Source organism: Uloborus diversus, chromosome 6 (assembly GCF_026930045.1).
Source record: "Uloborus diversus isolate 005 chromosome 6, Udiv.v.3.1, whole genome shotgun sequence".
Classification (NCBI taxonomy): domain Eukaryota; kingdom Metazoa; phylum Arthropoda; class Arachnida; order Araneae; family Uloboridae; genus Uloborus; species Uloborus diversus.
Window position 1 is genome coordinate 129029091 of NC_072736.1, and position 23585 is coordinate 129052675.

Consider the following 23585-nt stretch of genomic DNA (forward strand, 5'->3'; position numbering starts at 1 on the left):
AGGGCACCAAGTGTTGAAATAGCGAAACAAAAGACACATTTTTATGGTACAAAAGCAATTTACACTCATGAAGGCAAAAGAGTTGTAAAGGCACAAAACATACCTAGATCATCATCGAAATCATCAAAAGTGTCTACAGCAGGCATTTTGCATAATCCGACCGCAACAGGGCACGAAGCAAGAGTTGTAGAAATCCGTTCAGAAAAAACTTAATGGATTATTTAAACTTTAATTATATTAAAACCCCACCAATTGCATATCAGACGCCAAAAACATCGCTTTACAAGCCGCTTCACTGGTCACAAACAATGCTACAGTGCAAGAAGCGTGGTGAACAACCAATGACGCACAGCACCGACTGACAGCTAAACGCATGCGCTGTCACGAAATGTTTTTTACTAATCTTTTCGCCAACAGATGGCGCAACCAACATAGAGAAAACGCGGGGTTTGTTGTTTTGTGTGTGTATAAAAAGGAAACTTCCAAAATTAATCTTTTTTTTTTGGTACTTCAAATTGATTTTTCTTCAGCACTTAATGGACTCCAGGCCACCGAGGGGATGTAAGAAAAATACAAAAATTAATCAGGAGTGCCCCTGGACACACATAAAGACGGTTGCGTTCCCCCCTTCCCCAGGAACGACTGGTCCCCAAGCTAAGGCACTTAGCAGAGCTTAAACGTTACTAAGTGAATTTCACAAGTAGTAAAAAGAAATAATATTCCAATACTTTAAAAAATATTGAATTGAAAAGAGTACTGAAATATTGAACACTATTCATAAAGTGTTTGAACACAATGTTGACAGATAATATTGCCAGCGATTTAAGAAAATTTGATATGATGAGCTTGGGGGAGGCAATGAGCTAACAATGAGTGAGAAAACTTTCTCAAGGTGTTATAAATAAACTGGGCTCCTCGACAAAATTCTTAAAAAGTGACACGACTTGGAACAGTTTGGAGACATGGGGATCCTCGTTTTAGGATATAAATCAAGTAACTAACTATCCTGAGACCCTACTGGCGCTTTAACTTTTCATGGTGATTGCTGTTTCCCTTGGCCTTCTTCAGAGGATCCTGCACAGAAGTTTTAAATGGCAAATAATTTTTCAATCAATCAAAAGAGAGATTTGAAATAATTTGTACATTTTGATTAAGGTCTTCGAATTTAATTATCTGCTTAAACCAACAAAGGTTTTTGTATCAGAGAAAGCAGTTATTCTGTTTAAAAAAAAAATGAAACAAAACTGGAATTTATTGAATGAAAATGGAATTATTAATGTGTAATTTATTTTGCTTTTTTCCTTAAAGAATTCAGTACTAGCGACACTGAAATCATTTCATTTTTATTTAACACTTTTCAAAAATGTTTCTAAACTTCATAGTTTTTTTTTTTTTTAATCTGCAAAACATAATTCAGAAGAGGTTTTAATTGTGGGTATTTAATATAATCTTTATGACTTGTTTACAACAGCTATTTATGGCAAATGGCTCAACATGAGAAAGAAATTTTTATCGCAATTTGTCTCATTGTAGTTTCTCTTCATGAAAAAGCTGGTACAAAGTGCTTTAGCATTCTTGATACTTAAAAGTCTCAAACACAAAAAAAAAAAAAAAAAAAACCATCAAATTCGTAGAGCAGTAAACACGATAAGGAAGTAAAGACTTCCACAACGTTCTTTTTCAGGAAGTTTGGCACACCTTTCCTTTTGAAATTTATTTCTCACTGTAAATGAACAACACTTCACAAGACAAGCAACCCATACTTAACGTGCTTTCAACCGATCTTGAGGTTACTAAGCAATAAGATGTTGCTGACAAGTCCATAGTTAATAGACACTATGGAAATATTGGGTGACATTGCATCAAGAAGTTTGATTTCTTTACTTATTTATTGATAAGACAAATACAAGAAAGAATTACAGCACAAAGAGAGGAAATATAACTTAGGGCACCTGTCGGAATCGAACCCACAACCTCCGGCATGTGAAGGGAAACGTCTACCATAGAGCTGCAGAGGCCCTAATTCAAAGGGATTTCGTTGATTTTAAATCAACAGAAAAATCTTTAAAACTAGGCTCATCACTATGCAAACATGCTACAGTTGCAGTTCGGTTTGATCTGCTCATCTCTTACAACAATCCCTTTAAGCAAACCTATTTTGCATCCTCGCTCTTTCTTTGCATAGACACAAACCCCAGCACCATCAGAAACAAAGGAAGGAATTTTTACCAGAATTATAAGCAGTTTTAGACTAGTAACTTCATACTACTTCCCCATTTTTTAAAAACAATGCTTGTTTCTTTTATATACAGGGTATTCAAAAAAATCTTTAACAGAAAAAAATTAAAAAAAAAAACTAAATTTTCTAACGAAAGAGTGGTTTACACATGAATTCTTCACAGGTTCAAGAATTTTTTATGATATTGTACACAAAAAAGAGGGAGAGAAACGAAAAAAGCAATAAGTGTGTTCAGAGGTGGTGTAAGAGCCGACTCTAGTAGTTCTGCCGCCCTAGGCGATATTGAGAAGTACCCCCCCCCCATTGAATAATAATAATATTAAATTATGTTATTATTTAATATAATTTCTAGTTAAATTCCAAACCTGGTTTTGCATATGCAAGCACTGGTACAAACTTTCAATTATATTTTTATTAGCATTAAAGTAGTGCATCTTATGGCTCTGACACAGATATATTAATATTTTCAAATGATTTTTAAATCGCATAATTTGCCGCCTCTAAAAGAAAATTGAATTTCTAGTTTAATTCCGAACTATTTTGCATATATTTTATTATAGTTTGCATATCCAAGCACTGTACACACTCTAGATTATTTTTTTTAGCAATGAAGCAGTGAATCTTAAGGCGCTGAAACAGATATTCTCTCAAAAAAAATTTCAATTTAGAAATTTGCCGCCTCTAAAATCTGCTGCCCTAGGCGGCCGCCTACGTTGCCTATCCCAAGAGCCGGGCCTGGGTGGCACAATACCATCACAGTAAGAAAAACAAACATAATGTGAGGTATTTAACCATTTTACTAAACAGAAAGCAATACTTTTCATTACTGGAGTTCAGGGGCGGCATTTCAGCATTTCATTTGGGGGGTCGAGATTCTTAAATATGTACTACCACAGTGCGGTACCAAGCACACATTAGCTAACAGGAAGTGGTCATAAAATCGGTTTAATATGAATAAAAATTAGTGTTTAGAAATAATTAAAATTTTGATTCACTTTCTAATAAGTTATACAAAACATCTCGATACTAAAGTTTTTATACCTTTTGGAAAAGTTTTAATGCATGATTTTTGGAATTCGGAAGAGCAGGGAATCGTGTTACTAATCTATCAGTGCACAGTGTCGTGCTGTTTTGCCAGTACAGCTAAATATAAAAGATGGTGGAAAAGCTCATGCCCTTTTAAGCATGTATGACTTCGTTTGAATATTTTGCCCATTGTGCTTCGAAAATAATTCTCTAACCTTCTGAGACATAAAAAAATCTTTCTCTACTAGCTGAGATAATAGAAGTAACAAAGTGATGTATGAAAACACTTTTATATCTTGCTCTTCAAAATCACCCAGGGCAACTTCAAAAATTGTGAGTTGCTTAATTTTTCATCAGTGAATAATCTAGTCTCGTCGGCGCTCTCGGCTTCAATGAGATGTCATCTGCCTCCAGCTCTGTTATTCACTATTCAAGACTGATGAGTCCATAACAAGGACGAAACTGCAGTCTCTGGATGTGATAACCAGTCTGTCGCTATATTGCTTGTAATTTTTCATGCCTCGTGCTAAAAATTTTACTCATAACTGAAACATTTTATTTTTCGTTTCAAAAATCCAATCCAGATAATATAGAGCCAACCATACAGAAAAATAATTATCATTAAATCTTGTGTTAATTTCATTCGAAACTGAATCTACTACTTCATACAAAATTTAAAAAATCAATATTTGACTTCACATCATCATGTGGATTTTTGCCTTTTTTTTTTTTAAGTTTCACGCTTGATTGAAACACACATCTATGTAAAATCTATTTTCTGTTTAGATTGTAAATTGAACTATGGTAGTGTGGTGCACAGATCAGTTGTAGATTGAACTGTGGCTTGAATAGTTCGAAAATTAAGGGTAACGGATTGAAGATGTTTTAATTGAGTAAAGTATTTTTCAAAAACTTTCCTCAGTACAAAAAAATTGAATAAAAATTCAAACGAAGTCAAACATGCTAAAAGGCATGAGCTTTTTCATCATTGAAAGACTCGTTTTGTAATAATTCTTTCAGTCGTCAAATCACTGCTTTGAAGTTATAGAGAAATATTTTTATGGTTTTAACTCTCTAACCATTTTGTGTCACTCCGAGCTTGCATAATTATAAGCATAACAGGTATTTGTTGATATGTTTTTTTTTTTAATTCAATAATCACATGCATTTTTAAGAAATTTTTTTGAAAGCATATAATGCATTGAGCAGCTGAAACGTGTTTCTAGCAGAAGAAAGCGGTGGACACTCATTAAATAAATATACATTAAAAAATGAGCGTAAAGTGAATGTAAAATATCAAGAAATTTTCTTGTGAAAACCATGCAGCCTATATGAGAAAATGTCTTCTTTAGTTAATAAAATTAACCATGGTTCTCTATTAGTTTTCTATGTTCTGAAAAGGCCAGAAAATACTTCAAGAATTCCTAAGTCATTATCCAAATAACGAAAAACACTTTTTATAGTCTGGGAATGTGTTGAGTTTCATCAAATAGTTACTGAGAACCAGCGAGATTTCTTTTAATGAACATTGATTTCCGACTTACATAAATTGAATTTACCCATTTTCTATCATTCTGTGCTAAAAATTTGGGGGTGCGACCGCCCCCTCTTGACCCCCCTATTTGCCGCCCCTGCAAGAGTTGAATGTGTGCGTTTGTTGCTCAAAACACATCTAAACAGTACTCAAGTTTACTCTATGTCCTAGCTAGCATCGACTGCGAGACACAATGAAGTCTACTTGGGCAAGTCATATTTTCAGATGTTCGATGCTAGCAGTGGTACACAATTTGATACAAATGAACACAAAAATTTTCGTGACTCAGTGAAGTATTATGGCACAAACCGCACATTCATGCAATTTGTTGCTTTTCTATGAATTTTAAAAATGTGTCAAGGACTTTTCAGACGCTATGTAAATTCAATGTTAAATGAACGAAAATTAGAAATAAGCAAGATAAAAAAATAAATAAATAAATAACAATTTGGTAAAGAAGAATATGAATTCGAGTGTGAAACCAATTAGGAATTTTTTTTTTACTAGTGCTTATAGACATTTATACATCACGTAAAGTCTGCTTAAAGGTAAACAGTCCTTCAATTTACTCTTAATTATACGGAAAGTTATATGAATGTACTGGAATTTTTTTGTAGTTAAGTTTCATTTTAGCTCAGCAGCCCTATTTAAAAAAACGGAACAAAGGCAATATCAAATCTTATTGCAAAAATAATTTGAAATTTACTGACATGCATTCATGAAATCCCTAAAACTTAAAAAGAGAATTAAAAACAGTAACAAAAGATGCATACGTTAATATGCATATTATTCTTTTTTAACGTATAGGTCATCTGAAACAAAATCTGAAGTGACAAAAATTGCAGAATGGAAATAAAATAGAAACAGAAAGCATTTTCCCATTTGCTTTTTTACATAGAGAGTTAGTTCTACACACAGCTCAGAAAAAATAATTATGTTTTATAGAAAATTTGACTCAGAAATTATACTAAGAAAAAAAATCAAAATTGTTAAAATATTTTTAAATTGGTTCTAATATTTTTTTTTACAGAAACGTACATGTTTTCTGACAGAAGTTCAAATATTCTGTTTTATCACTGTGGCTTGCAGCAATTGTTCAATTATATTCTTTTTTTTTTTCCAAGCATGTTCATCAAATGTGTTAGGTACATAAATTCAATTTGAATTTCAAATGAAATTGCTTTCGTTCATCAGTTATTATTTTAATATGCAATAACATTTAGAAGCACTTAAAAGTTTATTCAGTTAAACCTATTGTTGAACATTATTCTTTAATCTGAAAAGTCAGAAAAAAAAAAAATTGTAAGGGGAAAAAAAGTAAAGGCATGACAATTTAGATAATTGGTGTGATTTTGAAAGTTTTCATGTGTCTAAAGTGGGGAGAGTGCTAAATAAAGCAGCAAACAAAATCAATCAAAAAACTATCAAAATGTAGTTAGAAAACATTAGGGGGGGGGGGAGGGGGGCAATTGTCCCTCCTGGTTGTGAAAAATTATTGCTGTTGCATAAAAGGTGACATGGTTTTTGTTGTTTTTAGATAAAACTCTTACTGAGTGTAAATGTTTGCCCTCCTGAAAAATTCGAAATGACGGAGTTGGAAAGAATAATTATTATATATTTTACAAGATAATGTAGCATATGTGAGGTAAAATGTATAAAGCCCAAATCTGAAAGAACTACAACACAACTTTTGTAACATACATCAAGCTTTATTTATCATCAATGTATAAAAAATCAATTTGGCTAAAACAGCATGGCAAAAGCATGCAAAAATTAAATAGATAATTATAAAGATACAAAAAGCACTAAAAATTCTGGCAAAATGTACAACCAGGAACTATATAAAAACAGTCTCAATACACTTTCATATAAACATATGGCATATTTCTTTGCTTCAAAAGGAATGATCTATTAAAATAGGATTAAATATGGATTTCAAAGGCACCAAAGTTATATATTTCATAAGGTCTTCAATTTCTAAAAATATCGGAGTAGCATTTTCAAAAATTCAGCTGTATCAAAAAGTTAGTTTGTGTTCTATGAAAGGCACAAATTTTAAAATTTAAAAATTCAAAAAATATACACAATTGTCATATTTACACTAAATAATACTAAGCTTAAAAATTCTTCACCTATTCAAGGTGGAGTGAAAAGAAAAACTTTGAGCAAAAAATAAAACACAAAATATTTCACCATAGTATTTTGCAACAATGAAATTGGAATATAAAAATGCTATATATCATTTGGAAACAATGTAACATATCACATAAGTAACACATGAGCAATCTGCAACACTAATATAGCGCACAGTGCCAATAATAAGAGTAGTTAATACTTTTTCATTGTTTTCCTCAAGAAGGGAGTATGATAATTAGAGCCTGGATTATATGCAAATGTCTACGTGCATATTCTTGGTTCTTTTGATGTTAATGCATGAAAATAACAAATTTGCAAAATAACTGCATATTACTGTCTTTTTCATTCATATTTTGATTTTTTTTCATAAAAGAAAGATCACAGAAATCTATGTTGTTCTTCCTAAAGAACAAAAATTGGGCGATAAATAGATGTTTTTCTAGTCATTCACTTTTATGTACATACTATCAATGGGCATACTTTTTTAGTGCATATTATTGCCAAAACTAAAAAAGATGCAAGAAAAGAAAGCTCATTACTGTTTTTTTAGATGTGAAAACTTTTATTTGTATGAATAAAAAATTGTTAGTGCATATTTTAGGAATTTTTAGAGCATATTTTGATGATTCTACTATGCATATAATCTGGGCTCTAATGACAATATTAAATTTTAAATTACATAGTTAAAAAAAGCATAGATTTATATAATTATTATTCTCTCAGAGTCCCAATAAAAGACTCCTTCTTCAAAATCCAAAAGCATTCTAAGAATGATATCATGCATTTTTGCATTTGATTGCTTTTTGAATAAGATTTACAGACAAAGCTGCTTTTGAAATAGTATTGTCTATTCTTGCTAGTTCATAATTAAATTATTCTAATACTGTTGAATCGTCAGAAAGTGATGAAGCTCGTACAAGGTTTGTTTTAACAGCAATCTTCACCTAAAAAGATAAGTTTGAATATATGAATACTTTACAGTAGTATAAACTCTTAAATAAATAAATAAAAGTATGTAAATGCACAAAGAGCAATGGTACACAACCCCCAAAAATTACAGCACTTCTCCCAGGCTATATGGCTTCAAATGATATTTCACTTCTTTTCAACTTGTAAATAAAGGATACTATCAGCGAAGTTATGATTCAAATTATTATTTGACTTCATGCAAGAAATTTTACAACTGCTACTTTACTATACAGCAAAGGCAGATCCAGCTTTCGTTTTTGGATAAGGTCATTATTAAAATATGAAAATAATTTTAAAAAGGGTGGTCATAAGGGTGGTCATAAAAGGGTGGTCATAAGGGGCTATCCTTTGTGTTTGCTCACATCATAAATCAATTCAATTGATGACTAAGGTTAAACTAAGGTGATCAGATTTTGAAGTTTCAAAAATAAGTATTCCATTTTAAACAAAATAATTTGAAATCCTTCTAAATTGTTTTGATAAAGAAGCCTTATATTTCTCCAAAGCATGAATAGTTCTTAGAACATCTTTTTTTTATATCCTTAAGAACTCAGATCAATTTTTACAAACATTTATTTTGGAAATTAACCTACCCTTTAGTGTGTCTACTCTAAGTTGTATCTTCTCACTAATCCAAAAACTGTTCATGATGCTAAATACCTGCAGAGCTGAAGTATTAGCATCCCTAGTTAGTAGCACACTGTTTTTTGAGATGAATGCTCGAAATTTGTGACCAAAAAGCAAATTAAAAAATAAGAACAAGGACTGAAAATTCAGCAGTTACCTTAGGTTAAAATATATTTTAACACACATGCTTAAGATTTAAAATACAGGAATGAAAAACTAAATTGAGCCAATTGACAAAATCAAATTAAAATGAACTAAAATTTTGATACAGAAAACAAAATTGTACTACTGCTAAAAATTTTTTTAGAAAAAAACAATACATTGGCTAAAATAAGCAAAATCTTCCTCAGCATCTGATAAAGCTAAAGTAACAGGTACAAGGGATTGGGAAATAATGCAAAACCCACACACAAAATACTTTCTTGTATCATATATAAATAAAATATTTCAGGGTCTGACCATCAAAAGGTCTGAAACTTGAAACGTTCCAAAATTCCGATCCAAGATTCGAGGCTTTATATTGTACTGATTCTTTTCCTCACACCAAGAATAATAATCAGTTCCCAGTTTTTCTCCCACAATGTTTTGTGTAAAATTCCCTGTTTTTACGGCACAATTGGCAGTTGTTTTTAAACCCCAATAAAAGCAAATAAATTAATAGTGTTTAACAGTGCAATAACCTTTAATTTATGTAAGCATAAAATAATATGTATACCTCAAAATGATTATCAACAACTGTTGTATAAATATGTTTCAATGTAAGATGTCGGGACAAATCCTTCTTCAAAATTTCTTTTTCTAATGCGTGTCCAACCATCTCCCTGGTCTAATTCCACAATGTCAAATTCTTCTCCTTCACATACATCAATTGATCCTTCACTCTGACCTGAAAAATAATTTTTTTTTTTTAATTTATAAAGTCTAAATGCAAAAGTTAGAGAGAAAGCATTTTTTAAAAAACAACATATATCCAAGTTGACTTACAGTTTGTGAGCATTTACGTTATATAGAATTATTTTAGATAAGCAACATTTATTATTACTAATTTGTAATCATTTTGCTAATCATTAACAAAACTAACGAGTTACGTTACTTATATATGTGTTACATAAAATTGTTTTACATGTCAAAACCAAACGTGTCAAAAGATGATCAAAATGGCTATTTTGAATAACCATACATTGCACTTACATAGTTGCATGTGGAAACCTTAGTTGATGCTTAGTCACAAATAAATTAGTTTAAATGACTTTAGAGATTATGTTACATAGTCTAGGAAAATGCTTACTACTGACATTACTTTGCATTATTTTAAGATTAATTAGTAAATTCTACCCAATCTATAATCTTACAAGAAATTCCCATAACAATCACTAAACTATTTTCTTGCTTTTTAGTACCATTCTGAAATATGATTCTGGAAGCGGATTCCATCAGAAATACTTCTAGTACTCGATTAAAATTAAGAAACTGCTAAATGTATAGTAACAATAAATAACCACGGGTGCATAAATAACCATGTCCGATCCGGCGATCTAGGATCGGGAAAAATTTGAACATCTGGGAAATTTTGCAGATTCTTTTTTTTTTTTTAATTTTCCGACTTTTCTTGCAAGTGTCTTTTGAATGCATTTTCTTTTGCATCACCACTCTTTATATTTTCATTAACTATTTGTTGGAAAATAATTTACATTTAATAATAAATATTAGGAGATTTTATTTAAAACATATATGTATTTACTTAATTTACTTTTTAGATACCTAGTTCTACAAGTTACCAGTTCATTCTATTAGTTTTAAAGATGCATTTTTTTATTTTTTTTTCAAAATTATCTGTACCTCTAATAATGAATGAATTTTTATCTGAAACATAAAGTATATTGTAAAATTTTGGAGAAATTTTCATATAGATTGGGGGAAATGTTGGCAGTAAAAACATTTTCTGCACCACTACAAATAACATTTTAGAATTTAACTACAATTCGCTATTAACATTCAACAAGCACTGGTTATATAATGCAGAATGTTCATAAATAAATATAAAAACTCTTACAGTACCTGTAAATGGATAAAGGGCTTTTCCTGTTCCCAAAACTGCATCGAATTCTTCACTATATTCGTAATCATTTTCAAAATCTGGGTCTGGGAAACTATCGGCATCACCATCTGTTATGCTTGGTTGACTTGTTCCTATACCACTTTCTGGGCTATTAGAAAACCTAAGTATCACATACTGGTTATAGCTCAACCTTTTTATTTATGAAAATGCTTTGCTCTTTTTATGCAACAATTATTGAGTATTTTACAATTATTGAGTATTTTGAACATACAAATACCATATAAGCAAACAGATTTAAACTGAAACTACTATTTAACAATGGAATGATACAAGAATTTCAAAATAAAGCTACAGTAAAACCTCTCCAATGCTGACACTAACGGGACAAATTTTTTTGTCCGCAATAGAGGGGTGTCCGCAGGACAGGGGTTTAATAATGTCATTTGCCTTGGAATTGGGGAATTAAAAATTGTCCACATCTGAGGGGTGTCCATTAGGAGGAGTTTTACTGTATATTTTAATGTAAATTTAAGTATTAATTTCATACAGTAGATCCTCACTTAATGTGGATTTGATTATGCACAGTTTAAGATTTGACATCTTTACTTGGTTTTACTTGGATACGCTTTTATTTTACACAGATATGGCACTGCAAACAGAGAAAGTTTTTCCTTTCTCTAAAATGCAAAAACATGAGATTACAGATAACATTCAATGAAATGCATTTTCGCATGTTAATAAGCAAGCTTGGGTCACTAGAGACATTTTTTGGCATCAGTTTTATTCTCAAAAGCAAAATTATTTAACTTGCACAATTCAGAGTCTACCGAAGAAAAGCGTTAGGAAGTGACAAAGGAGGACAAAACCAAAGAGGATAACGACATCCATGACACCCAATCAAAAACTTGAAAGTTCGAAATGTTTCAGATATTTCTTGACAATGTCAAATGATCTTTCTGATTTGTTAGTGAAGGAAAATCTTAACATGGAAGTGATGCAAGAAATCATGGATGCGTTAATGCACAACAAAGAACTTCAAAGGAAAATGATTAATGACTCCAACAGAATATCATAACCAGATTTTTTAAAATTATTGAACAGTAAGTTTAAGAATGCTTTCTTTATGCAGGTCATGCATATGAATCGAAGTAGTTACACATTAAATTCATAATATAATTATCTATTGCTAGAATAAAGTATTTTTCACCTATGGAATCTAACACTTGTTTTGACATTACTATAAGTCTTTATGACGCACTTTCGTGTAATGTAACTTTCGCATAAAATGCGGGTCTACTATATTTTAAAATAAATTTTTCATTAATTTGACGTATAAAGGAAATGATTAAAAATTGAAAAATGCAGTTTACTTTTTTTTGTAGAAAATATTCATTCTGTACATTACTTCAAAGTAAAAAGATCAAATAACAAAAAAATATCATCTGATCAAAAAATTGCAAATCAATTAATGAAATATTTCTGAAGACTTATGTTTTTAAAAAGATAAAACAGATTCTAATGTAATATTGCAAATTAAGGCCTTTTCACTACAGGTTTTTTTTAAGTATGCCATTAATTTAAGAGTTAAATATTGTATAGCTAGTTTACATCAACAAAACAGGAAATTGTTGAATAAATTGCTCAGAATAATAAAAGTTTCATATGAGAAACTTTTCCACAAAAATAAATTGCAAAAAAGCGACTCAATTTTTTAAAGTAATATTATGTTACAAGCTGCTCTAAGTAAAATTGACAAATATTACAGTAGAACTCGAACTACCCGAATCAATTGACACCGGACTCCTTTGGACTATTACTTTATGTATGTATACAATGGGAGAAAAAAAACTTATTTAAGAGAAAAAGTATTTAATTAAATGAAAGCCAACACTTTTATATTTTAAGCCCACTTACAAAGGCTGCACATTCGAAGCCAAAAATAGAATTGCCCTATGAAATGGGGGTCTCATCTCTATAATATTTGCAGTGCTCTACTCTAGCCTCGGGGAGTGAAGGATAATAGCATGCGCATACATAATCATTATTTTGCAAATTACAGCAGATTTTTGTTCGAGTTTGGTTTTCAAATTCTAAAAGCAATTCGGATAGTCAGAGTTTGAATAATTCTGAGTTCTACTGTACTCAAAATTAGCAGACACTGGGTAATTTCGAACAAGCTTCTTCATTTAACAACTATTACGAATGCACAAGTGGTATTTAGTCTTTATTCAACGTTTTATTTACTAACTGGATTATTGCACCTCGTTATTTTTTCAGTTTTTTAAACACTTGCAAACTAGCAGGCCTTTGATTTTCAGTTCACGCAGTTTGTTGAACTAAAAGATAAATATTACAACACTAAATTGCTCACATTTGCAGATACAGATTTGTTTCAGGCTTAGAAGAAACGATTTTTTCAATTGAAAAGAAGTACGCTTATGGATGAAAAGACGTCGGATAAAATCTCATTTTGCGGTTCCTTATAACACCTAACAACTTGCCTGCAATTCATTACAAATTTGTGCAATTTAACGTTGTAATATTATCTTTTACTTTTCAGAACAAAAGAACTTCTTTATTTTATAGTTTGTCTAACTGTTGGATAGACACACAAACTAATTTCCCGTTGAAAGGTTTTGCAGATGAGTTGGAGGTGAGGGCACCTACACGCAGGTAGATATACAACTTTTAATAAGTACAATAAATAAAATGAAATGAATTCAAACAATTTTAAACTATATTATTGTGCAAATAATTCAGTTTTACTTTGCATTTGGTACACATTGACCTATCTTTTTTTATTATTCTTCATTTATTTGGGGGGGGGGGGGCAAGAAGTGTTCAATCAAAATCTTATCTGTTAAATAATATTACAAAAAATAAAAAATAAAAGCACTTTATTTGCCTATTATTTTTAGATGTAATTAATAATTCTTATTCAACCCTTAAAATGTCTGCAGTACAAACAATTTATTTTTGAACAAAAACAGAACAATCTTTTTCTAGCACAGTACTTTCTTCTTCATTTGAGGACAGTTTATCTTTCACTTATTAGAAAAACAATTAATACTTTAATAATCTATGATTTTTTTTTCAGTAATTAATTTTTATTTGTAAATTGGACACGACACAGATCATACTATAAGGCTGCAAATTACACATGACACAACTTTTACAGCCATTAACTATGGTTTTAATAAATTAATCTCATTCTCATTATAGAAAGAGAAAAATATACCCATGTGTTTGATGAAAAGCACCAGGAGCAGACAATTTGTAGTTGACATTGCCATTTGGATTACAAACACTAGAATCAGAGGCACTTCTTGAAAGAGAATCTTCGGAGAGACTGCTCCTGTGTTCTCGACTTAAACTAAGAGCACTTCCATGTCCTTCAGCTTCAAGCATGTAACCCTGGGGGAAAAAAAACAATAACATGATTAGTACTTTATTAAAAAAAAAAAAACAAGATGCTTAATATAAATGCAAAGCTTTCTGAATATCTACAAGAACAACAATTACTTTATATTAGCACTGGAAGGGAGTAGAAACAATGAAGAATGAAATATTAAGTCAAGAGTTTTAAAAATAATTTTTAAGTTCATTCAATTGACCAAATTTAATCTGCTTTCATGTCGCAAAGTGGAGTGAAATCTTGAAAAAATGCAAATTTTGAGAAATGGAATGATCCGCTAGAGAGGAATCAAGTATCACCCCCTCACATAGTAAAATTGTTAGCTTTAAAAGCTATGCGCAGTATTTGCCATAAATTATTTTGTTTAACAAGTAAAAGGCATAAACTTTTTTGAGTCAAGAAGCAACCGCAATTTTCTTTCAACAAATATATAAAAAGGAAATTTACATGAAATTTAAATAAAGTGTAAAACAGTGTTGCCACTCTTTGGCTATGTAATAGATTGAAATTAAATTAGGATGGAACTGTAAAAATTGTAGTTAGTGGTCTAACAAAAATGCCTGGAACAAATGATCCCAAAGGAATAGTCGGCAAAACTTTCACAATTATCAAAACATTAAGCTATATCTTTTTATTAAAAAGGAAATTTATAAGGAATTTTAAATAATTGGGAGAAATAAACTGTATAAATTGAGATTTGACTGAAAAGCAGAAAGTCTAGTAAAAATATGGAGTCTGAGTTTTTGATTCAGAATTCCTTTAAATTCATCCTTAAAAAAACTAAATTCGATAGAACATTTAAATTTCTGTTAACATAACACATGTAGTTTTTCTGATCTAAAAAACCAAGTGTTTTACGTTTTTGCAAATACAAAATATAAATTAAGGATTTTTACAGCATAACAAAATTAAAACTGATAGTCAATGGACATATATTAGAGAATATTTGATGCACAAAAATGTTGTGAATCTTGGTATGGCTAATGCAAATAACAATGTGAGAACCAGAAAGAATCAATAAAAATAGCTATATTTGACAAAAACTCAAACAAATTTATTCATCTAATTGAAATGAAAGCTATATAACACCAACCTGAAACTTTTGAAGCTCATTTTGCAACTTTTCTAATTTTGAACCATTATCTGCCAACTGTCCCTCAATAGATAATGGATCACCCATTGATGGATTTTGTTCATACACTCCCTTCATCTTCATGAGGCCATCTCTGAATTTAAGGAAAAACATGTGAATATTACACAAAAAACAATGCTAGAACAAGCCATTAATAACATCTAAAACATTGCAGCAAAATTTCATTGTTAAGTAGTAAAATAGTTATTAAATGATCTATTCAAGAAGTTATATAACTTTTTAAATAAATAATTGTAACCACAAAAATAAAATTCTTCCATAACATTTTATAAAAACAGATCATTCACTTAATGTAATTTCTTAAATAAATCAGACTTCTTTGACCTACACGAACAATTGTATACTAATGCATCATAGGGTAAAAATATCCAATTTCAAATTTGACAGAGTAAATATAGTCATTAAAATTTTCTCACACAAGTTTTGAAGGTGATTATGGAGGACGTTAGTGTGTGTGGACTTTAGTGTGAGTTAGAAAAACATAAGGGTCAATGTATGTAAAACCCTTAAGAGTTTTTTTTTAGTTAACTCTCCAAACAGCAAAACCATGCCCACTCGATGTTAAACTTTATAGGCCAGCTCAAGTAAACTCAGGCATGTCGCCAGAAGGGCTAACTAATGGTATAAAAGATTTTCAAATGACTGGAAAAATAAATAAATGAATTTAAAAAAAAAAAAAAAAAACCCAGAGGAAAGAACAGCATGCAAATGAAAGCTGGGATCAAATTATGCATCAGATATCAGCTAGAAATGAAAGATAGGCTAGGGAAAAAGAAAATACATTTATATGAACGTTCCAGGTATCCAGAATAGGGAAAGGTGAATTACACGATTTATGAAATTAAGTGCATTTGATTGGAAAAATATTGCAAAGCTTTAAGAGGGATAAAGCATGACATGTGTATCAAAATAAAACATGTTTACCTAGCTTGTGTTTCTTTTTTTATTTTGTCTTTTAGTTCATCTATTTTTTGTTGCAATTTTTTCTTCCTCTGATTAGGAGGCAAGTCACTGCAATCTTCCTTCATTTCATCAACAGAATTCTACATTAAAAATAATTATTAGTTTACATACAAAATAGTTAAAAAATACAAACCAAACCAAATACAGTAAATGTCACAGTGGGGACCTAAAAAAATATTGTTACAGACAAGTTATCATTATGGACAGTTTGATTATTCATGCTAAGATTTTTCTGGGACCAAGGAAAATATCGTTATAAACAGGTTTATTGTTATGGACAGTATCGTTATACACACATTTCACTGTATAATTCATAAAACAGGAAAACGCATTTCAGTCATTTTTACTTAACCAAAATTCTAACTGAACAAAAAGGCATATGAAGAACTGGTGTTTTAGTTGAGTGGCGGCGGGAGACACCATCCCCTGACATGGTTGGTTTTTCATTGTAAAAGCAATGCAAACATAAATAATGTAACTTGGTTTCAAACCATGTTTTTCTTCTAGTGAGTCCTCTCAGATCTAAAGGTGAGTTTACCCAAGTATTTTTTTGAAAACTATAGTACTGTAAAGAACTAAATTAGAAATGGGGGAAAAAATTAAATAGTAGGAACTTTTGATTAATATAGTGAACCTACAGTTTAATACCATATGTAGTGATAACTCAACCATGTATACAAGGTTGGTTGGTTTGATTGAGCTTTTTGGCACAAGAGCCTTGGTATGCTATACTGCGCCAAACATATATTCAAGACAACCGCTTATTGTGAGGGGAGGGGGGTACATAAAAATATATATACTTATAAATTTTTTAAATCTCATTTTGGGGGTCTCATTTATAAGGGGATGATGTTCCATAGTCTTTCAGAAGGGCATATCTGGAGATGGACATCTCTGCCTAGGGCCCAAGTTCAACTTCTGACAGTTGTAGAAAACAATTATTTAAAAATGTTTCAAAATAACATAAATAAGGTTAGTGCACCTATAGTAGATGCTACATCAGAAGTGGATAACGTCTTCGAAAAATAAAGTTAAGACTATTTTCGTAAGGTGTCCCCCCCCCCCCCCGAAGAAAAAAACTTGCTCAGGGTGTTACCTAGTTTGAGAAAAAGTCCTATTACCTTTATTTCTTAAAGATGTTATCAGCCTCTACTGAGGTGCATACCTTAACTTTTTTCTTTTTGATGATTTATATTTTTCCAATTTGCAACTGAAAAGTTTTTGCTATTTTGCTATTAATAGCAGAAAATTTAGTTTAAAAGAAAAATCTACATTTCCATCATAAAAAACAATAACTATTTCTCTAATTGTAATTTTCATTAATTTCTTTTTTTTTTGTTATAACAAAACTTTGGTATGCATTCTTTAATGATAGTGTCTAACTTTTATAAAAACTTACTATTCACAACAGGAACCACAAATGTGTTAATAATTTGTTAATGAAAAGAAAAGTCACTAAGTTCTTGACAGTACAGGGTGTTTCAAAGATAGAGCACTTTTATGACTTTCTTAAACAAAATGCAAATCATTAATCAAAATAAAATTTAAAATATTATGCATAATAGAAAATGGAAGAAAATTTGATTGTACAGTAAATGCTGAAAATGCTTTTCAGGTTCCCTGATGCACAAGTATTTTTCCCCATCAAACAAGTTGAAAAAAGTCCCAGGATTGCTGAATCTGGTGAATATATGTGGTAAAACTCTTCCTGCCTGTTACTCACAAAACAAAATCCCATACAATTCATGAACTGAAGAGTAATCATTAATGAACTATTGGACATCGATAATGAACTACTTCTTGATTGCTTTTTATTATACCAACTAATCAGCAGTAAAAAGTACACACATATGAGGGAACTTGACCAGCATTTTCAACAGTTACAGTGCGATTATTTTCTGCCATTTGTCAAAAATGGCAATGATTCAAATAATAATTTTGTTGAACTACTGACATTTGGGGTAATTTTGAACCATATTTCTTCATTTTTTTCTAACTGTATTACTCATATTTCAAAGGCGTTATCACATCTATTAGATAAAGACTGGGGGAAACTTTCAAATTGTACTTATTCACAATTAAGATATAATTATAAAATCCATTTGCAATAAATAATTAATCGGTTCAAAGTTTTTTTCCACTTAGGACAAATTCCAACCACGTGAGAAATTTGTTGCAAAATCAACTACTTTATTAAAAGTAGTGCAACTTTGAACCAAAAAATTAAAATTGCTAAATGCAAAAAAAAAAGCCTTTTTAAATTCGATTGCATCACAAAATTTTTTAGAATTTATTTTATCGCACAGAGTATTAAAATGCGGGATGAGAGATATCAACAAACTGAAATTGCAATTCAAGAGTAGTTTCCAAACAGTGACTTAAGAATTAATGGTTGATACTACTGTATTAGCCAGTGATGTTCCCATCAAATTTTCTGAGGGTATACTCCCAGCAGTGTTAGGCATTAATCAATTATTTTTTCAATTTGCTTGTTAATTGATTTAAAAAATAATTGCAATAAAATCAATTGCAATTAAACTATTAATTGCACTTTGCAATTAATTTTTTAAATTGTTTTATGAAACAATTAAAACTAACAATTAATTTTACATATCAATAGGTACAGCACAGGTAGTCAGAGTCAAAAGTATTATTCAATTTTGTAGTTTCGTTCAGTGCTGATTGCTTGCTCGCCGCATGAACTAATCTCATTTGGGCAAGCTTTTTCCACAAGTAAATGGTTGTGTTTTAAGTTTGTGTAAATCATTGTTTTAGTTTAACCCATAACAGGGGAGGTGAGAAAGAAGGACATAACAGTCGACATGAGGTCTCAGAGACCGCTGTTTAATTTTTTTTAATCATATACATAATTAAGATACATTTCTGAAATTTCTCTCAGATGTTATTTAGACTTTTATTAGTAAAAAAAAGTTTTTGAATTTTTAATTGAAATATACCTTTTCTGAAGAAATTTCGATAGATAGATATAAGATTTTTTGAGAAAAGTCATATGCTGCAATAAATAATTTATTGCTCGTAAATAAAGTTACTGTTGAGCAATGACCTTTTATTACTTGCCAACATGTGTATTTAAATAGATAATAATATGGTACCCGTCCAGCATCCACGTCCCAGGTAGACCTGTCGCCTGTACAGTATGTTATACAAAACCAGTAATTTTTTTAAGAGTTAGTTTCAATTGAAATTCACAAAACCGACAATTGTTAATTGTAGCAAACTGCAATGAACAATTAATTATTTGTTAACTGTAGTAAACTATAGTTAACAATTAATTAATCATTAATTGTAAGTTTCCATTATTACAATTGATCAATTGTTAATTATTGTGGTTACATTTACTAATTAATCAATTGTTAATATTTAATTGTTAATGCAATTAAAATTTGCCCAACTCTGACTCCAAATAATCCATTATGCAAAATTTGTATGAGATCATATACATAGTATGTCATAATATGAAAATTTATAAAGCTTGAGGGTATATGCTATGTGTCTAAAACTTGCTTGATAGTATACGGTGTATATGGAGTATACCCTATGGGAACACCACTGCTATTAGCTAAGCACAGTGTTATCAACCTATTTTGAAAAATAAAAGGTAAAAATCTTATATTACTAACACCCAGCACAGTAAATGTTGAAAATGCTTATTAAACTGATATTACTAACTGCTAGCAGAGTGCAGCATGATCATCTGCAGTTTCCTTTTTTTTTTTTTTTTTTGAAGTTAAATTTATATTTAAAAGGACCTCAAGACTCGGGGGCCCAAGTTGGGTTGTGTGCTCTCTTAGTGTATGCCACTAGATTCTAAAATCAAAAAGAAAACAAATCTTTAAATTTGATCTGGATTATCAGGCGAACCAAAAAAACAAGATTCTTCTGCACTTATTAAAAAAAAAATAATAATAATGAAGTGGTGCAAAGTTAATTCCCATGGTTCTAAGTTACCCAAAATGACTGCTTTTTTTTTATCATTAATTCACTTTTTCTTTTTGAAAAATCAAATTTTGATATGGGTGGGTTTTGAAACAACCTGTATTTAACATGCAAAGAGATTCCTTAGATAAAGTCAATACTTACATCAGAGAGTGAGAAATCGGACCCACAAGTTAGTATAAACAGAAAGTTTCCATAGAAAGAAGAAAGTGGTTAGAATGAAATAAATGCAACTAAAAGACATTACATAGTGCAAGTTAGTGTTAAAAACAGTTAATTTAAGTTAAAATACAATTGAGAACCAATTAAATGTAAAATTAAATTCAATATCAAAGATAAGTTTTGATAAGAAAGACAATTAACAGAATTTCCAATAAAAATTTAATTTTCAAGTGAATGTGTAAAACGGATTCTAAAAGGTCAAGCGACAATCTAATGAATCAATTAAGTTCTAAGGTATCTACCACAATAACATCAGAACAAAAAATAAGAATGTCTGACAGCCAAAAATCCTACTCAATTTCATTTTCCCTTAATTTGCTAGGGAAGAATTTGAAACTTAACTTTTTCCCTCGCTTTTTTATGATTTTATGCTATATCATTCTGTAGATAGTTACTTTGGCATTTCATCACTTGTTTTGATTTTTCATTACAACTAAGATTTTCAACTGTCCAACATTTGGAACGAAGCAGGAGAAATGACAGTTTTTCTTTCTTTCTTCTTTTAAGTTAAAAATATACAAGTTCATTTACCAAATATTCTGATTTTACCATATTCTGCAAAATATCAACTTTTCACTGGGCCTCAACACAAGGTCCTCATATTCACTTCTTTCCTATAGTTTGGCAACTTAAGACTATCTTATTTTCCTTCTCCAAGTTCTTCTAACATTCAAAAACTAAGTTTTAAAAACAAAGTTCTTTCTATGTTCAAGTTCATTTGCATGCAAATTAAAATTAAAATAGCAGGCACCTACACCTTTGGAGATCAGTGCTAATGATTTGAACTGAATTATTACAAAAAACACTAGAATGCACTTTTTATGAAAATCAAAATAATAATAATGAAGAAAAACAAAATAAGATATTCAACAAAATTTTATTTTACAATGAGGAAAGTATTTTATTATACAAAACAGATCTTTCTTTCTTTTTAAAAAAAATATTAACTGCATTTCAAGATTCATAATAAAAATGCAAAATTTCTTAGGAACAATTTTAAGACATGATATACAACCACAATTATGAATATTCAATGGAAGGGAACTTATTTAACAATGCATTAAACATTACCATAATGACCTGCTAATTGCAAAAGAATTTACCATTCAAAAAGCGATATCTTCATGAAAATAATTTTTGTTGATGCTAAATTGGCAATGACAAAATCAAAAGAAAACTGTAACATCAATAAGCTTATAAGAAAAATGCAAGAACATGCATACCTTGGCATTGCTGAAGATGTTTAAAATTTTCCCTCTTTTCTTATTTTTACCTCCAGATAAGGTGCCTTTGACAGTTAATGTATCCATCTTGTTCGATGATAGAGTATTAGAAGACAGATCGCCATTTCGAGGGTTACTCAAGTCTTCAAACGGAATGTCATCAGGAGGACTATAACCAGATTTGTATTTTTCTATCACTAAAAGTGAATCCTAAGGAGGAAAAAAAGATTTTTTGTTTATGTTTTCAAAGGGGGTGAAATGCAAACAACATACTTTTGATTTTCAGTTTCACTTTCTGATGACTTTCTTTGCATAATTAGTGTAAAAAACAATTTTATTCCAAGAAACTTCATTAAATGTATTGAAAGGAGTTGGGTAATAGAGTTAGAAAAATAAAAGTGTTAAACAGAAAATGTACTTTCTTGTTTGGAGGGGTTTTTTCAAGGAAAATCTTAAAAATTCTTACTTGTTACTTCCAATGAAAACATTCATAGCATTTAAAAATTTTCAAAATAGAGGCTTGTTGAATAGAGGTTCAACTGTCAAGGTCGGATACAAGGAAGGGGCGATCGCCTCTCCCTTGAGGGACCCTGCACAGGCATTTTTTTCGAAATCTAAGTTCTAAAACAAGTGTAGGACACATTTGAGGATGTTAAGAAAAGGACTGGGGTATGAATCTCCCTCCTGGGAACTTTCAAATGAAGTTTCAAAAAGGGAATTTCAGGCAATCTTTGGTGATGTTAGAAAGAGGAGTTTGGAGGCATTCCCTCAGGCATTTGGAAAATTTTAAGTCTTAAAAACGCCATTGTAGACACCTCAGGTAGTATTATTAGGGGAAGGAATGGGTTCAGTAACTTTCCTCCAATAATTTTTCTAAACTGAAGTTCCAAAAAAAAAAAAAAGCAATTTTAGAAGAATCTGTGATCATGCTAGTGGTAGGAGGTTTCGAAACATTCCCCGGAATAACTACAAAATTGGAGTTCTCAAACGAAATTTTAGAACATCCCTTTCAAAGGAAAAAGGGAAAGAATAGGTATGAGGACCGCCTTGGATAAATCTCTATATTGTGGTTGTTAGATAAAAATGATGCGGCAGCCCCCTGCCCTTAAGAATGTATAAATCAGATACATAGTAAAAAGAAAGTTAAAAAAATGAATTGCCCCCTTCTTGAACAATCTCTGGATCTGCCCTTGCCAACTGTACTTTACATATAGACAAAGGAACACAACTTTGCATCCCAACTAAGTTATAAAAAGAAAAATGTTTACCTCTCTGGGATTTATAGATTCTGCAGCACCTATGATACCATTCAAGCATGTTTGTATTATAGGTAAAACTTGCTTGTGTGCATCTGCTGTCCTTTTCATGACATTTTGAATACAAGCTATCCTCCTTTCTTCCATGTCTTGTAGTTGCTGCAAAATTGTACATGCATCTTGAATTATTACATTTTAAACACAAGTAGCAGTTGTTAAATATTTCTCATTTACAGAATTACCTGATGCTTTTCCCAAAAAAAGTACAAATAAATAATTTATTAAACAAGAAAAACTCTGCACTTTCAATTTTTTTTTTTTTTTTGTGGCAAAAAAGGAATTGCAAAAATAATTTATTAACTCTAAACAAAAATTGCAAGTGTGCATCATGGTCTTATTTACTTTTTTTATTAAACAAAATACAGGTCATATATGCCTTTCTTTCTTACATTTTCAACCATATTATCCTATATGATTTCCTTAGTTTCCATCTATTCATAGCTGAGTAAGAAAGTTTTTAAAGTACTCTTAGTTTTTAGCAGTAAGTTAACGCCTCTAAGTTTACCATCAATTATTAGTTTTCCGTTTTAAGTGTTCTTCAGATACATTTGTCCTTTGAAGTTTAAATTCCGAGTTGATTTCATTAGCAAAGACATTCACATATAAGGTATTTTGTTCAGTAATAACATCATTTTTGTTCAACAACTGATTATTTTTTCAAACGATAGTGATTTTAAAAAATGCTCCTTTTCAAAAAAGACAAATTTTTAGAACTTTCAACTTTTTTTTATCACAATTAGGTTCAT

At 30.5% G+C, this 23585-nt stretch overlaps 1 protein-coding gene across 3 annotated transcripts in view; it reads right to left on the reverse strand.

Annotated features, from left to right (window-relative positions):
- Nucleotides 1–6487: 6487 nt before the first annotated feature.
- The window catches only part of LOC129223983 (formin-binding protein 1-like), a 98682-nt gene continuing 81584 nt past the window's right edge, over nucleotides 6488–23585 (reverse strand). The window contains exons 8-15 of one of the 3 annotated variants that reach the window (XM_054858375.1): nucleotides 22792–22938; nucleotides 21524–21733; nucleotides 16083–16180; nucleotides 15099–15231; nucleotides 13829–14004; nucleotides 10590–10750; nucleotides 9247–9417; nucleotides 6488–7879 (exon numbers count right to left, since the gene is read on the reverse strand). In XM_054858375.1, the coding sequence (XP_054714350.1) occupies nucleotides 9260–9417; nucleotides 10590–10750; nucleotides 13829–14004; nucleotides 15099–15231; nucleotides 16083–16180; nucleotides 21524–21733; nucleotides 22792–22938 (1083 nt within the window). In that variant the 3' untranslated portion in view covers nucleotides 6488–7879; nucleotides 9247–9259. Of the gene's footprint in view, nucleotides 7880–9246; nucleotides 9418–10589; nucleotides 10751–13828; nucleotides 14005–15098; nucleotides 15232–16082; nucleotides 16202–21523; nucleotides 21734–22791; nucleotides 22939–23585 lie in introns of all 3 variants that reach the window. The other 2 variants (XM_054858374.1, XM_054858373.1) reach the window with 2 other exon arrangements.